At 41.8% G+C, this 14698-nt stretch overlaps 2 protein-coding genes across 5 annotated transcripts in view; one reads left to right on the top strand and one right to left on the bottom strand.

Annotated features, from left to right (window-relative positions):
- SETD7 (SET domain containing 7, histone lysine methyltransferase) overlaps positions 1–162 on the bottom strand; it is a 46281-nt gene extending 46119 nt beyond the window's left edge. For 2 of the 3 annotated variants that reach the window (XM_068113974.2, XM_068113975.2), the window contains exon 1: positions 11–160. In XM_068113974.2, the coding sequence (XP_067970075.2) occupies positions 11–74 (64 nt within the window). In that variant the 5' untranslated portion in view covers positions 75–160. Of the gene's footprint in view, positions 1–10 lie in introns of all 3 variants that reach the window. The other variant, XM_068113976.2, reaches the window with a different exon arrangement.
- Positions 1–14698, top strand: part of RAD50 (RAD50 double strand break repair protein) — an 84197-nt gene that overhangs the window by 157 nt on the left and 69342 nt on the right. Inside the window, exons 2-9 of one of the 2 annotated variants that reach the window (XM_078776728.1) lie at positions 1084–1233; positions 2568–2651; positions 3984–4135; positions 4451–4636; positions 6187–6391; positions 6705–6833; positions 6976–7141; positions 7315–7508. In XM_078776728.1, coding sequence (XP_078632854.1) covers positions 1105–1233; positions 2568–2651; positions 3984–4135; positions 4451–4636; positions 6187–6391; positions 6705–6833; positions 6976–7141; positions 7315–7508 — 1245 coding nt within the window. In that variant the 5' untranslated portion in view covers positions 1084–1104. Of the gene's footprint in view, positions 1–1028; positions 1234–2567; positions 2652–3983; positions 4136–4450; positions 4637–6186; positions 6392–6704; positions 6834–6975; positions 7142–7314; positions 7509–14698 lie in introns of those variants that run through there. The other variant, XM_068113977.2, reaches the window with a different exon arrangement.

The raw sequence follows: 14698 nt of genomic DNA on the forward strand, positions 1-14698 counted from the left end.
GAAAACACACCGTCCACGGTCACTTCCACGTCATCTTCGTCCTCGCTGTCCATATTAGCGAATCGGTCACCCATCCAGCGCCAAAACCCACTCACCAAATCCACGTGTGTTTTTGCCAAACACCCCCCTTCCTCCTCCTCACACCAGGCCAACTCGCTCCAACCTTACTCAACTTTTTTTTCTCCCTTATTTTAATGTAACACTACAGTATTAAGTATTTCTCCTTTTAGTACACAAGTGTGAGAATGGATATTACTTAGAATTAATTATTTTTCAACTTCAGATGTCGTCAGTTTTTCGGGCGGTGTATTTGTAAAAATTGTCTCGTCACCTCTTCGTCATTTGCAGAATTGTTTTACGGTAACGAGTAAAACATATAACGTATTAACGAATATGTCATAAAGACAGCATTCCTTCGTCTTTATTAGGTGAATGTTGTATTGCACTCAAGAAAGCACAGTTCATAAGGAACGGCTGGCTTAGCAAGCGTCAGTTAGATGCTTGGTGACTGAGCAACACCCCTGTTGTAATATCTTGAAACTGATTTATTTTAATTTGATAGTTTTGGAAATGACATTTTTATCCTTTCCAATAATGAAGTGAATCAACAATAAATAAAGCCGTGATGCAGTCCAGGACATGAGTGTGCATGATCATGAGGTGAACCTCCATTGAAATAGGGTGCGAGGAGTGATTTTACAGCAGGGATGGTTCCATCTAATTTTAGTTGTTATGGATTACACCATTTGTCTTTTCATTTTATCTCCAGGTGGTTTCTCATGTTATCATTTATTTTTCTCTGGATTGGCTCTTAAAATACAAATAATCTCATTGGACGGTGTATTGGCTGCGTTTTAGCGTTTAGTGTTCAGTTTTTCTCAAAATATATAGCCAGTTAAATGCAGCGCTATAAAATAAAACAGGTGATATCATATGTAAATATGTAATGCATATTCTCCAAGATATAATTTAAATGGTATATCGTTAACCAATTAATATTACAGCAACGAACGGCTCAAGGCGCCAAAACTTTGCTTCCGGTATTCGGTGATCCATGTGATTGAGCCTTGTCTGTGTGCGAAGGTGAACAATTCAGGCCACATAATGTCTAAGATCGAGAAGATGAGTGTCCTCGGTGTGCGGAGCTTTGGCACTGAAGACAAGGACAAGCAGGTCATCTCGTTCTTCTCTCCTCTCACCGTTCTCGTTGGAACGAATGGAGCGGGCAAGACGGTGTGTTTCGATTAAGGATTATTTATTTGTTTGTTCATCCCATTTTTGTCACCTTCGCGAAGTTCCACATCAAAGGCGTTATTTAAAATATCTGAAGATAGTCATATATGACTTTCCTCACAAATCCCCAATTGAACATGAGGCGACGTCATTGCACAACAATCAACATCGATTACAAAGAAGCATTGGTTGAAGATTTGTAAAAGTCACACAGCGACAGCAAACCACAGCTACCCCCATAGACTCATATAGACTCCTATAGACCCCCTATACACTCCTATAGAACACTTTAGACCACTTCAGAACACTTTGACTACTTATACCACTTTGACATATTAGACCACTCTAGACCTCTTGTACCCAAAAACACTTATACCCCTCAAGACCCCTTTGACCCTCTAAACTTCTTAGACCTCTTTAGACCATAACTACTATTGAACATACCCTTAAGACCCATGCGAGACCCTTGACAGTCCCTTGAGAGTCCCTTGTGAGACCCATGTGAGGACCATGTGAGATCCATGTGAGGACCATGTGAGACACCTTTAACCTCTTAAACACTTAAGTCCTTTACACCCTTAAGACACCTTCAAACACCCACCACACACACATCATAAGAGTGAAACGTGCATTTAATAGTTTTATTGTTACTTCTACTTTTCATCCTAATTCTTCAAGATCTATAAACATGCAACCCACACCCCCTTCCCTTCCCAAAAATGCCCAGTGGTAGGTCCATGGATAAGTTTGGCAGGGGGTTCATCCCTCTGACACTCCATTTCTTTACCTTTCCTTCTTCATTGTACTCCAGCCACTGCTAACACAATAAATTTGTTTGGGGAAGTTGTTGGCACATGATGATCGACTAATACTGAAAATTATGGCCGAGTACCACGATAGCATTGTTTAGATGGAGACTGTCGTGTTGTTAAGTGGTGCTGAGCACTCTTTCGTTGGAGTGCTTGTTGAGCGGTTTGAATCAAGCAAGCCGCTTGCTAATGGAACACACCCCTGGGATCGAACATTGAGCCAAAAGTCTAGATTGGAACGCTAAAAAGACAAACTTGAACGAGCTTGGAATGCTTATTAATTGTTTAAAAAATCACTTGTTGGAGTGTTTTATGTATTTATTTATTAGTCCTCGCTCTGCAACACTTGAGAGTACAAAGTGCGTTTCGATACTCCCAGCAACATTTGTTTTAACACTGGTTTCCCGGAAAGGTGGTTCTACCAATCTACCATGTGCTAATGGAGAATGACGTTATGGCCGGGATTGCACTGAGTGGGTGGCTTTTTTTTGCTATTTTGTGGTTTAATTTTTGCTTTATTCACAGACAATTATCGAGTGCCTGAAGTACATCTGCACAGGAGACTTTCCCCCAGGAACCAAGGGAACTGCATTTGTTCATGACCCCAAGGTAGCAGCAGGTTTAGTTACTATAAATATGTCTATCTGAATTGTTAGTGGGGAATAGTGGGTTAATTGTCATTGCTAGTGGGGAGGGTGCCTGTGACACCCTGCGAGGACCAAAAACAACACCTGGCAAAGGGCGGATGAGCTCCCGTAAGGAGCCAACAGCCAACCAGTAAGAAGATGGTGTCTCCTAAAAATCACCCTTCCGGTTTGGACTGGTTCAAGTCATACCAAGGACTTTAAAAATGGTACGTGCTGCTTCCTTGCTTGAAAAGGGTAGAGCACGGACAATCCCCATCGGCTAGCATCCATGGGGAGGAGGAAATTCCTCTTGAGGAAATGCCCCGCTGAGTACGGTGGGAAAGGCGGCACCATTGTTATGATGTCGCTGGTACCCTGAGTATCCCGGGAAGTGATGGTCGTGACGGCACTTTTTTTTTAGTCAATCAGCTCTATTACGAGACTTAGCCCAAGTTAAAAAAAAAATTGTATAGTAATTGTAGTATGTGTTCATGTGGTTACAATATTTTTCTATGAGTATTAGAACGCAAGATCCTAAAGTGGGCTTTTGTGAACAAGACTGAGGCTGCTTGTTTTTCTTCACGTGCCTGATTTCTGCAACAATCGCAAATATCATCTTGCTATAATTCACCAAATGTCCGTCCGTTCGAAGGTACCGCAAAAACGGCTGAACCGATTGCAACGATATTTTGGGTGGGTAATCCAAGGACCCCCTGGAGTAAAATAGGCTATATTGTTTTTCCAAGTTTTCCAATTTTCCAGTTTTTCCAAACACGATGGAATACTAATTTACCGATATGAACAGTGATGTGGCTTTTGTTGAAATTCTATGTACCAGGAGAGGGTAGATTGACTCAAGACGAACTCTTCCTATATAAACGTGCGGCTCCGAAGTAACACGGCAGCGTGCGCAAAGCGACTGAGAAACAGGTTTAGCGGCCGCTTCCGGGTTACAGATTCGGCGCGCACTCTTCACACATCAACGTGCGACTGAGAAAGACGTGTAGCGGCCGCGTCCGTTTTGCCGAATTCAATCTTTTTTTTCAAAATGGGCGCCATGTACTGTTTAGATTTTGATGATTTGCATCTGATATGATTCAACGGATGTTTATATGAATCGTTTAAAATATAAAAAAGCCTTCAATTTATGATATTTTGCCTTTTCATTTGGGCTTCCCAATTGAAGCCTTGCCCGTAGGGCGGGTACCGTTGCTAGTATTCTACAATGAGAGAAGTATAAAAAGGTCAAAGTGTTATTTTGTTGTGTGGGTTGGTAGTGTTGTTGTTGATCCTCTCGTTCTCTGTGGATGTGTAGGTGGCGCATGAGACGGACGTCCGTGCTCAGATCCGACTGCAATTCCGAGACGTGACTGGGGCGATTGTTGCTGTGCAGCGCTCTCTTCAGGCCACCCAGAAAGCCAAGAAAGTGGAATTCAAAACTTTGGAGGGACTCATTACGAGAATCAAGTCAGTTAATGTTGGTGTTCTGAAATCAGTTTTTTGTAGGAGTCCTTAAATTATTGTGATTGAAGGAGAAACAAAATGGAAATGATTGTTGACTGGCTCTACCAAATTGCACTTAGAGTTAATTTGCCTTTTCAAAGCATTTTGGTGCTAAGAAATGGTTCATGGCCAAGCACACATCTAAGAAAAAAGAAAAGACAAACACATTGACGCTAAACCATCGTTGCACCAGAAAATTGCTGAATGCATGCCATCAACATTGACCATGCTGTTTACCTTTGCTTTAAGAGCAACTCTGACTGATCCTTTATGACGCAGGAATGGGGAGAAGGTGAGTATCAGCTCAAAGTGTGCAGAGATTGATCGGGAGATGATTTCAGCCCTTGGTGTCTCCAAGTCTGTCCTCAGTAACGTCATCTTCTGCCACCAAGAGGACTCCAACTGGCCATTAAGCGAGGGGAAAGCCCTAAAGCAGAAATTTGATGAAATATTTTCAGCCACCAGGTGAGGGGGACTGTATTTTAACCTCCACTGTTTAAAGTTTGACTCGGCCAACAAAAGTTATTTTGTTATTTTACATCTCCTTTCCTCCTTGCCCTTTCCGTTGTGTGTAAAGCAGGCTTGCGGACATAGTTGAGTGAAAGTTTGTGTCCTCTGTGCATTGTGTAAGAGTTCTGTGCCTTTGTTGGGAGGAAAAAAGGGTTGTGCAGTTTTTACCCCGTGCACGCTAAGTGAAAAGTGGGATTAAGCATTTGGTTCAGTTCTGTCTGTTTGTATGTCTGCCTACAAACGTTGGTTCATGATCGAGTAACAACTTGATTTCAATTGAATGTTATATTTTCAATATGAATCTGAAAACAAACCTGTAGTTTAGCAGTACGTTGGCTCTGTATTTGCCCCGATTTTACATGCGCAGAGGGGAGTGAAATATTTTTTTTACCCTGTCTGTCTGCATGCCTGCCTGCCTGACAGTAAAGCAAAATTCACAAAATCATTCCAAACAGGAAACTTACTGTTTTTAAGGGCACCATAAAGGACACAACCAGGCACAAATAACGAATGTAATATGGTGAATAAGGTTGTGTAAAAAAAAAAAAAAGACGCTGCATAAACTGGTAAACGTAAAAATTAATTCTTTATTCATAAAATTCTTTATTTTTATTCCATTGAATTATATAGTTGTACACTAGAACACAAATCGCCTTTTGGCACTTTCAAATCCGTTTAGAAGTACGTGGACAAAATGTATGCCCTATGGGCAGAGTAACTACGAGGGAAACTGAGAAAAACTAAGAATCAGCATTCACGCTATCTCATTTTTTTGTATTTTTTTCATGTTGGAGGCTCAAGGCATGTAGCCCTCATCAGTGAGTGAGACAGAAAGTAAGACCAGCAATCCTGACACGGAGAGTGTAAGATGGCTTCGGGCACCACTTTAATGCTCCTCAGTCAGAACGGTAGTACTACCCTGGGCGGTTGCTGTCTACAACCTACTACATACATTGATGTATTATTTGGGAAGAATAATTATTTGAGATCCTGCATTCTGACAACTATGGCGGCGAATAATGCTTTATGGTTACCATCGTGCCTGTAATGCATGGTTCATGAATGTAGATAGTGCTCGGAAATGCAAGTAAAGAGTTTAAAGGACTTCCCATGTCCTTTTTCTCAAGACTGTATTGGGTAAGATGTTTTATGAATTCTCTGGGTTATTCCTGTTGCTGTGCTTGTTCTTATTTTTTCACTATCCAAATGATTGTGTTTAAATCCTTCGCATGGAGATGTTTCCTGTCCTGCCGTTGGGTCAGTTAGGAACAAAGAAACGAAAACGTACGTCGACATACAATTTTATAACATTGCTGCTTTATTTCCCGTTCCCTTCATGTTGTTTTCACTGTTATGAGACTATCATCACTGTTAAACAGCATTCTTGAGTAATTGCATACAGGCCTGTTGAGTTAGGCTACTTAATTTCTGTCATGCTTTGGTCATTTTGTCCTGTGATCATGTTCAGTTAATTGATTTGAATCTGTTTTAATGCTTTAATGCAGGTACATAAAGGCTTTGGAAGTCTTGCGAAAGTTGCGTATGGAGCAAGCAGCTTCTGTAAAACAGTACCAGTCAGAGATAAAATACTTGCGTCAGAACAAGGATAAGGCTGAGGAAATTGGCAAGCAACTACTGGAGGCCGAGGACAAACTGACGGCTTCCAAGAGCAACGTGGACAGCATTAATAGAGACATGCAACCAATTGAGGTTGGAAACCTATGGATTTGCTGCTTTCCTGGTTCCTTAGGGACAATTGCTTGAGGGCACAAGTTTGTCTAATGGTCAAATATTTAATAGTTGGAAAAATGTTTATTTTCTGTTTTTAAAAGTTTGCTTTTCTGAATTTATTTTTTTTCATTCTTATCCAAGGGATGCCAGCTGTTGATGTAAAATGAGCAGATTGAGATGTAGCTAATCTAGGCTAATCACCCTTCTTTGAATCGATGTATAAAACATGAAAAGCCTAGAATGTATGAAAAATGACTTGATCAAAGGGAATCTGAACTTTTTTGCATTGCAGGATAAACTTAATGAACTTGACCAGAAGCTTGAGGGGGTCATTGCACTAGATCGTGAAATAAAAGCCATTGAAAGCAGAAAAAAGCAGATGGAAGAGGACCTGCGAGAACTGGAGGAGAAAATAGAGCAGGTATGATTGCTTTGAATGGCGGAGTGATTTGTAAACATTTAACTTTTTGTCTTTTCCAATCATTGGATCACCTTTTCTTTCAATTGCATATTGGCTTGTCTATAGATCATACCAAGTACTAGCCAACCATTTTTGGTTCTAGGTTTTTCAGGGTTCTGATGATCAGCTTCTCTCGGAATATAAAAACCACCGACAAGGCATCCAGCAAAAGGAGTGGCAGCTCGAAGCTCGGCTGCATGACCTACAGCAGGCTGATGGAGAGCTTCAGCAGCTGGGTGTTTTATGTGGAGAGCTATTGCTTAAGCAGGGTGTGTGTTTGTTACAAATCTGTGCAGCATTTTGTTTCAGTACTCGCAAACCTATTGCATTTATAGGGATATGAAAAACGTGTTCATGCGATAGAGACATATGAAGCATTTGTAGATGTATGAGAAATTTACGGAACATAAATATTGCTGACCTGTATTATCTATTGTGGTAGGCAAGTTGCAGGAGGAATGGGAACGACACAAACGCACAATTGGGCAGCGTGACCAGCTGATCCAAGAGCTGGCCACGCAGCTTGGCCTGGAGGGGTTTTCCGCCACGCCATTCACAGGCCGCCAAGTGCAGTCTTTCCTGCACCTGCTGCAAGAGAGGCAGAATCAAGATGCAGAGAATGCGGGTCAGGTCCTGGTAATTGCAGTTTTGGATTTTCAGTTTTTCTTGCATTATTATTTCTTTATTTCATTGAGTTTTATGGCAAGTGGAGTCTGTCTTTTCACCATCGAGGTAAATCAAGTTATACAGGGAAACACAACAAATCTTGGATTCATGAAGGAACCATATTCGCTATAATCCACATCTGATCCATCACCCATTTGCTAAACTTAATCTGTCTTTATTTTGGAGTTTTTTGCTTTTTAATTTATATGAAATATCTTGGCCCATAGAAGAGCAATGTGGCAGTGGGGAAAAATAGACTGTCATCGTGGGAGATGGAATCTAACGCAATAATGTTGAAAACTATAGATTATATGGGTTCCAGCAGAGACAAATCTGATGTTGTGCTGTTCACCCACAGGGGAGAGCAGTATTCCTTTGAGCTACAGACAAAGTCCTTGTCAAGTGTGAGATAATTTTTACTTGCTGAAACCTTGGCTAATCAGACAATTTATCAGAAGTGGTTTAACCCTAAAGTCTGCACTGGCGCCTCCAAGGCCCCCCTGGACATTTTTCGCAATTATTTCGCATCTGCTGGATATTTCAAATTCTCCTCTTGTAGCTTTTTCTCCAGGGTATTGGGCACATTTTGATATCTCGTACATCTAAATCGGACTTGCTGTTCAGGTGTTACATGACGATTAGTAGTCATGTCCTAAAACTAAAAATTTTGCACATGTTTATGTACAACAAACCAATGTGGCCGAGATCTGAGGTCTTTGATCTTTGAGCCGAGTTCTTTGATATTGTCCACTTTCGTTGCAATCTCTTGTATCCAAGAATTGTGGCATCATCAAGAATTTGAAGCATTATCAAGAATTGTAGGTTTCTGTGCAAAATGCATAAAATGTGCATATTGCATAACTAATTAAGCAATGATTAGACAAATTAACATGAAATGAAAAAAATAATTGTGCCATCATGTTCATTACGTGATGATCTATGCTTTTGCAAATTTCCAAGTTAATTGGACCAGCGATGGCCGAGATCTGAAGGGGAGGGCCTGGGAGCTCCTCCCCTTACCCTCACTCCCCCTGCCCCTTCCAGTCAGGGAAAGCTCAAAATCACCCAGTTTAGTTGGGGTTAAACAGAGGAATATATTTTAAACTTCAAGAAATACTAATGGAGGAAAGAATGAACCATCTTCAAGCCACCAATAACAAAGAAAACATAATTGTCAATTACAGCATTCCAGTACTACAGGCAGTCCCCGGGTTACGAACGCCCGTACTTACGTACCGACCTCCGTAAAGCCTATTATTGAAAAAAATCGAGTTTTTTTTCCTTTTTCTTTTTTCTTTGTATTAGATCGATGCTCGTGAAAGAGCTAACATTAATCACACAAAAAGTCAAACCGACACATAACACAAAATAAGGGGAGCGGTAGACAAGATGGGGAGAGAGGGGGAAGGACACAAACACAACATTTGAGAGCAGGGACATCGAGAGAAATGTGGGGAGAGGGCTTGGGGGGAGGTGGGATGGTGATGCATCGAAGAAAAGGAAAACGATCACGATTGAAACGAAAGTGGAAATAATAAAGCGATCGGAGAGAGGTGAAACGCCAACAATCATTGGATCTTTTCTTTTCTATCTAAACAGTTTAAGAAATGTTTCTTTAATGTTTTTTATACCTACAGATGTTTTAGGTAAAATATATGCGACATACTAAGACAAACATTTGACTAATTGACGCAAGATGTGAACCGTACGTAACTGTTCCGACTTGCATACAAATTCGACTTACAGACAGACGCGCTCGCTCTAGCAGGGAAAATGGCCTTTAAAATGCATGTTGTGTTGTGTGTAGACAGACTTAAAAACGGAACTTGTTCGTAACCAGGGGACTGCCTGTACAGCACTTAAACTGAATTGCATATACTTTTATATTACACGTCACGTACTCAGAGAGGATAGTCAAGTTTTTGCTCATGATCTATATGCTATCCTTTCCTGCACTTATCATCCAATGTTATCCCTCTTCCAGTGAAACTGCCAAAATCAAGACTCTGCTCACCTTCACTGTTTCGTTCCTATTTTTTCACGCTTCTGGAACAAACTCCCACACGCTCTTCAATCCCATTCCTCCCCCCAGGTCTTCAAAACAGCTGTGCACCACCATCTCTTATCTTCCCCATCCAAAACCTCCATCTTTTCTAGCCCTAACCCTGTTTATACATCCTAAATCCACCTTCAAATTCCGTTTTCTTTCCTGAAAGTCCAAGTAGTGTCCATTTGTTTATCACTTGTACCCTGCCCCAGCCATCTCCCTTCTACAGATCTACCACTGTCACTAATCTCTGCTGTTGTGGTGCTTTCCTCTCTCTCCCCTTCTTGTCTATTATATGTTCTATTATATGTTTTCGCTCTTGCACGAGCCTCAAATTGGTAGACCAAAAAAACAAACATTGACAATGAATTCTTTATATTCTGGCCAGAGTCCCAGTATACTATACAACAAGCATTATTAACCTGCGCCCACGAAGCGTAGAGTTTGGAAGCCAATCGGAAAACTAATCTGCAGTTTCGCAGTACTTTGTTCCAAGCGCAGAAAGGAGCGAGATAATATTTTTACTCTGCCTGTCTGGCAGTCAAACAAAATTGAAAATCATTCGAAACAGGAACTTGCTGTTTTTAAAGACACCATAAAGGACACAGACAACAGGCACCGATAATTAATGTAATGTGTTAAATAAGGTGCTATATCAACAGCGGTAAACTTCTGGAATATTTTTTTCAATTGAATTATATACTTGAATACTGTCGACCATAAATTGCTTTTTGCACTTTCAAAACCCTTCCGTTTAGCAGTACTTGGATAAAATATTACAGTATTTTTTGTCATCACAACTAATCAAATTTACTGCTCATATACCCCACCCATGTTTTTGTATTAATTGTTTCCTCTCACTATTATTATTAGGATCCAATCTTTCCAGGATATGATATCTAGTTTTTGTTCAGATTATTAGGGATCCAATCCTTCCAGGATGGATACCTATTGTTTCTGTTCTGTTTATTTTTATTATTCTTCCGCCACATTTTGCAGTTAAATTTCCTTTTAAATTTTTTCCCTCAGCAACCCGCTGGTCCGACTGACACAATTTTCATGATAGTATGCGTTTACTCATGTCAAATTTTCTAGTCATAATTATGATGTCATATGTCACGTGGTATGGGTACCTTCTTGGAAACGAGGAAAAACGTTGGACCTGTATATCTCCGAAACTGCTTTGTGGAAACATTTTTAACTTGACATTGTCAAGTACTCTGCATGGGGAATAATTGTTTTTTTAACTATGACATCATCAGTACGTCCATTGTGACGTCATAATTCAACAAGTACAATGCTTTATCTGATTGTTTTGAAATTTCTTGAACGTGTTCTATGCAAAAATATGAGAATGTAAATCAATGACGTCATGTCACATGGTTTGTCAGCCATATTGGATTGAACATAAAAACCTTCAAAACTCTTGTTCTCCGAAATGGCTGAACAGATCAAGGCGGAACTTTACAGGCATGATCGCCTATCCATCACAAACAAAAAGTACGCTGGCAATGACGTCCTAGGTCACATGGTTTAGCAGCTATGATTTTAAAAGTCTAAACTTTTAAAAAGAAACTCCTCCAGAATGGCTGTACAGATCGAGTGGAAACTTCACACACATTTCCCAATCCTTAGGGATACCATGGTGATGACGAATAATTCATAGATCAAATGGCCTGGCAGCCATATTGGATTGCACGAAAAATCTTTTTAAAATCTCTTGAACTGCTTCATCAATCGATGTGAAACTACACAATTATTATCGAGCAGTCATAAGGAATGTATGCTTTAGATTTTATCCTGATCGGACACATGGTCTGGCAGCCATAATTATTATTATTTTTGAATTTTTTTTTTAAACGGCTTAAGCTATTGAAGTCAAACTTTACAAGTAAGGTCGAGTCGTCAAGGGGAAAGCATGTTTAAAATTTCAACCTGATCGGTCACAAGGTCTGGCAGCCAGAATGTTTTAATTATTTGAAGACGAAACCTAACAGTTGTATCTTCTCCAGAATGGCTTACAAGATCGATGGAAACTTCATGCACATGATCGAGTGTTTTGGAAAATAGTTTGACAATTCAAACATCATCAGTCGTATTTTCTGGCAGCCATTTTAAAAATTGTCCAATCAAAGCGGGACATGTTGTGGAACCCGGTCATCACTGATAAAGTTGCAGTTCGAGTTATTTTTCTTTGACGGGATTTTGCGGGTTTATTACTTTTAAAATTTCCCGGTGTGTACCCTGGTTTAGAATAGGTACACCGTATCCCTGCGTGTCATAGGAGGCGACTAAGAGGGTTGGCGTCAGGAAGGACATCCGGCCATAAAAACATTGCTTCAAAAAGAGAACCAATTCTGTCAATTTCTGTTCTGAAAAAAAACAATTCCAAATTCCAATTCCATTGGAAAAAACCAATGTTCTGAAAAATAGAACCAATTCTGAAAGAGAATCTGTCAATTTCCCGACCCGGATCTCAGTCAACGGAGCATCTTCTCTTCTGGACTTGGTTATGACTAACTTCCCTGAAAATGTCTGCTGCTCTTCTTCTGCTCCAATCGGCTCATCTGATCATGTGCTTGTTAAAGTGGACATCTCTCTGACCATTCTCAGAGAGCCTCCTCAGCGTCGACGAGTCTGGCATTTCACTCAGGCCAACTGGCACGGTCTTCAAGCAGCCATCAATCATCTGGACTGGTCTCCCATCTCTACCGCCTCTGACATCAACTCATCCTGGGAATTCTTCCAAAGTAAATTGCTCTCTCTCATGCACAGATTTATCCCATCTCGTCTTCAGTTGTCATACCCTTCCTCCTGTCCATAGTACACGGAATCTTGTGGTGAGGCTGTTGCCCAGAAACAACTTGCTTTCGTCTCCTGGAAAGCAAATCCAACGGAAGGAAATCTCATTTCCTTCACAAAGCCCGAAACAAGTGTGTGTCCACCCTCAGGAGAGCCAGGAAACAATATCTCTCCGTTCTCAAGACCGAACTCTCTTATCTGTCTCCCTCTTCCAAATCCTGGTGGCGTCTGGTCAAATCTGTTTCTGGTGTTTGTTTCCCCTCCATCCCCTCCCTCACCTCAAACGGCTACACGGCTGACTCCGCACGTGAAAAAGCTGAATGCCTCAACTCTGTGTTTGCCTCTAAATCTTGTGTCCCAAACCCATCCCTCTCTGTACCCAGTCGTACCCAGCTGCTCCTGGACTCTGTGTCCTTTCCTCCTGACGAGGTGGAAAAGTTTCTGTCAACCCTCGACTCTGATTCTGCAACTGGTCCTGACGGCATCAGCCCACGGGTCCTAAAATCATGTTCTTCCACTCTTTCACTCCCTCTCTCTGTTCTCTTCACCCTCTCTTTTGCTCAAGGTCATCTGCCATCTGCTTGGAAATCAGCCAACATCACTGCTTTGCACAAAAAAGGTGCAAAAACAGATCCTAGCAACTACAGACCAATCAGCCTTCTCCCAATTATCAGCAAATTCATGGAATCCATCATTGCTTCAGATATGAAATCTTTCCTCCTCTCCAATGGCTTGATCTCTGACCATTAATTTGGTTTCAGACCTGGTCACTACTCTGGACATGCTGCTTCTGCTTTCTGAACAATGGATGGAGGTCCTCAACGCCAAACAGGAAATTAGAGCCGTCTCCCTTGACATTTCACGTGCCTTCGATACGGTCTGGCACCCCGCTCTGCTCACCAAACTCTCCTTTGGTATCCATGGAAATCTCCACGCATGGCTGGCGGACTTCCTCTCTAGTCGTAGTCAACGTGTGGCCCTGAATGGGTTTCTCTCATCTCTTCTTCCTGTTCAGGCTGGAGTTCCCCAAGGCAGTGTTCTGGGCCCTGTGCTTTTTCTGGTCTTCATCAATGATCTCTCTGACTCTCTTGAAAATCCTCTCTATCACTTTGCTGACGACTCTACTCTCTGTCGCTCCATTCCTCATCCCTCAGATCGGCAGTCTGCAGCCTCCTCACTCTCTGCAGACCTGGACAAAATCACAGATTGGGCAAACAAGTGGAACATGTCTTTCAATCCTGACGAATCTCACACTCTTACGATGTCTCTCCGAAAAGACCGACTGGACAACCCTCCCATCCACTTTCTGAATAAGCCTCTCCAAGAAGTTCTGTCACTCAAGCTTTTGGGTCTCACTATCTGCCATGATCTTTCCTGGGAATACCACATTTCAAATCTGGCCTCCAAAGCCAGTCGCCGACTGGGCATCCTCCGTCGTGCGAAGTCCTTCCTTGGCACACCTGAGCTCCTCACCACTTATAAGGCTTTCTTCCGCAGCTCTATGGAATACTGCTCTCCCCTCTGGTCTGGTGCTCCTGCCTCACACCTAGCTCGTCTTCACGCTGTTGAAACCAAAGCGTTCAGAATCATTGGAATCTCCCGCGATGAAGCTAACTCCAAGGGCCTTTCACTTACTCGCCGCAGGCAGGTTAGTGGTCTTTCTGTCTTCTACCGACTCCTCTCCGGCCTTGCTCCTCCTGCTCTCTCTGGGCTCTGTCCCCCAAATATTCCTACAGGTCGCACAAGATCTGCCTGCAACCCTCTTATGGTTAAATTGCCAAAATATAGACTTTCTGCTCACCTTCACTCCTTCATTCCTCTTTTCTGCCGCCTCTGGAACAAACTCCCTCACTCTCTTCAATCCCACTCCACCCTCCAGGTCTTTAAAACAGCTGTTCACCACCATCTTTTATCTTCCCCCATCCAAAACCTTGATCTTTTCTACCCCCGCTAATTTCACCCCAAATCCTACACTTTTTTGAAATACCAACTTCTGTCCTGGAAGTCCTTGGTCTCCTTGTGTTTTATACCTCTCCCCCCCTCCCCCTTCCCACACCTCCTCCCCCCAAGCCCTCTCCCTCCCACACTTCTCCCTGCTCTCAAATGTTGTGTTTGTGTGCTTCCCCTTCTCTCCCCATCTTGTCTTCCACTCCCTCTTTTTATATATTTTGTTTGTCTGCTTGAAATAAATGAAATGTTAGCTAATGTTAGCTAATGTTTGTGAAATAAATGTTAGCTCTTTCACGAGCCTCGATTCAGTATCCCCAAAAAAAAAAAACAAACCATGACAATTACAACTACATATGGGCAG

Source organism: Myxine glutinosa, chromosome 4 (assembly GCF_964187855.1).
Source record: "Myxine glutinosa chromosome 4, kmMyxGlut1.1, whole genome shotgun sequence".
Taxonomy (NCBI): domain Eukaryota; kingdom Metazoa; phylum Chordata; class Myxini; order Myxiniformes; family Myxinidae; genus Myxine; species Myxine glutinosa.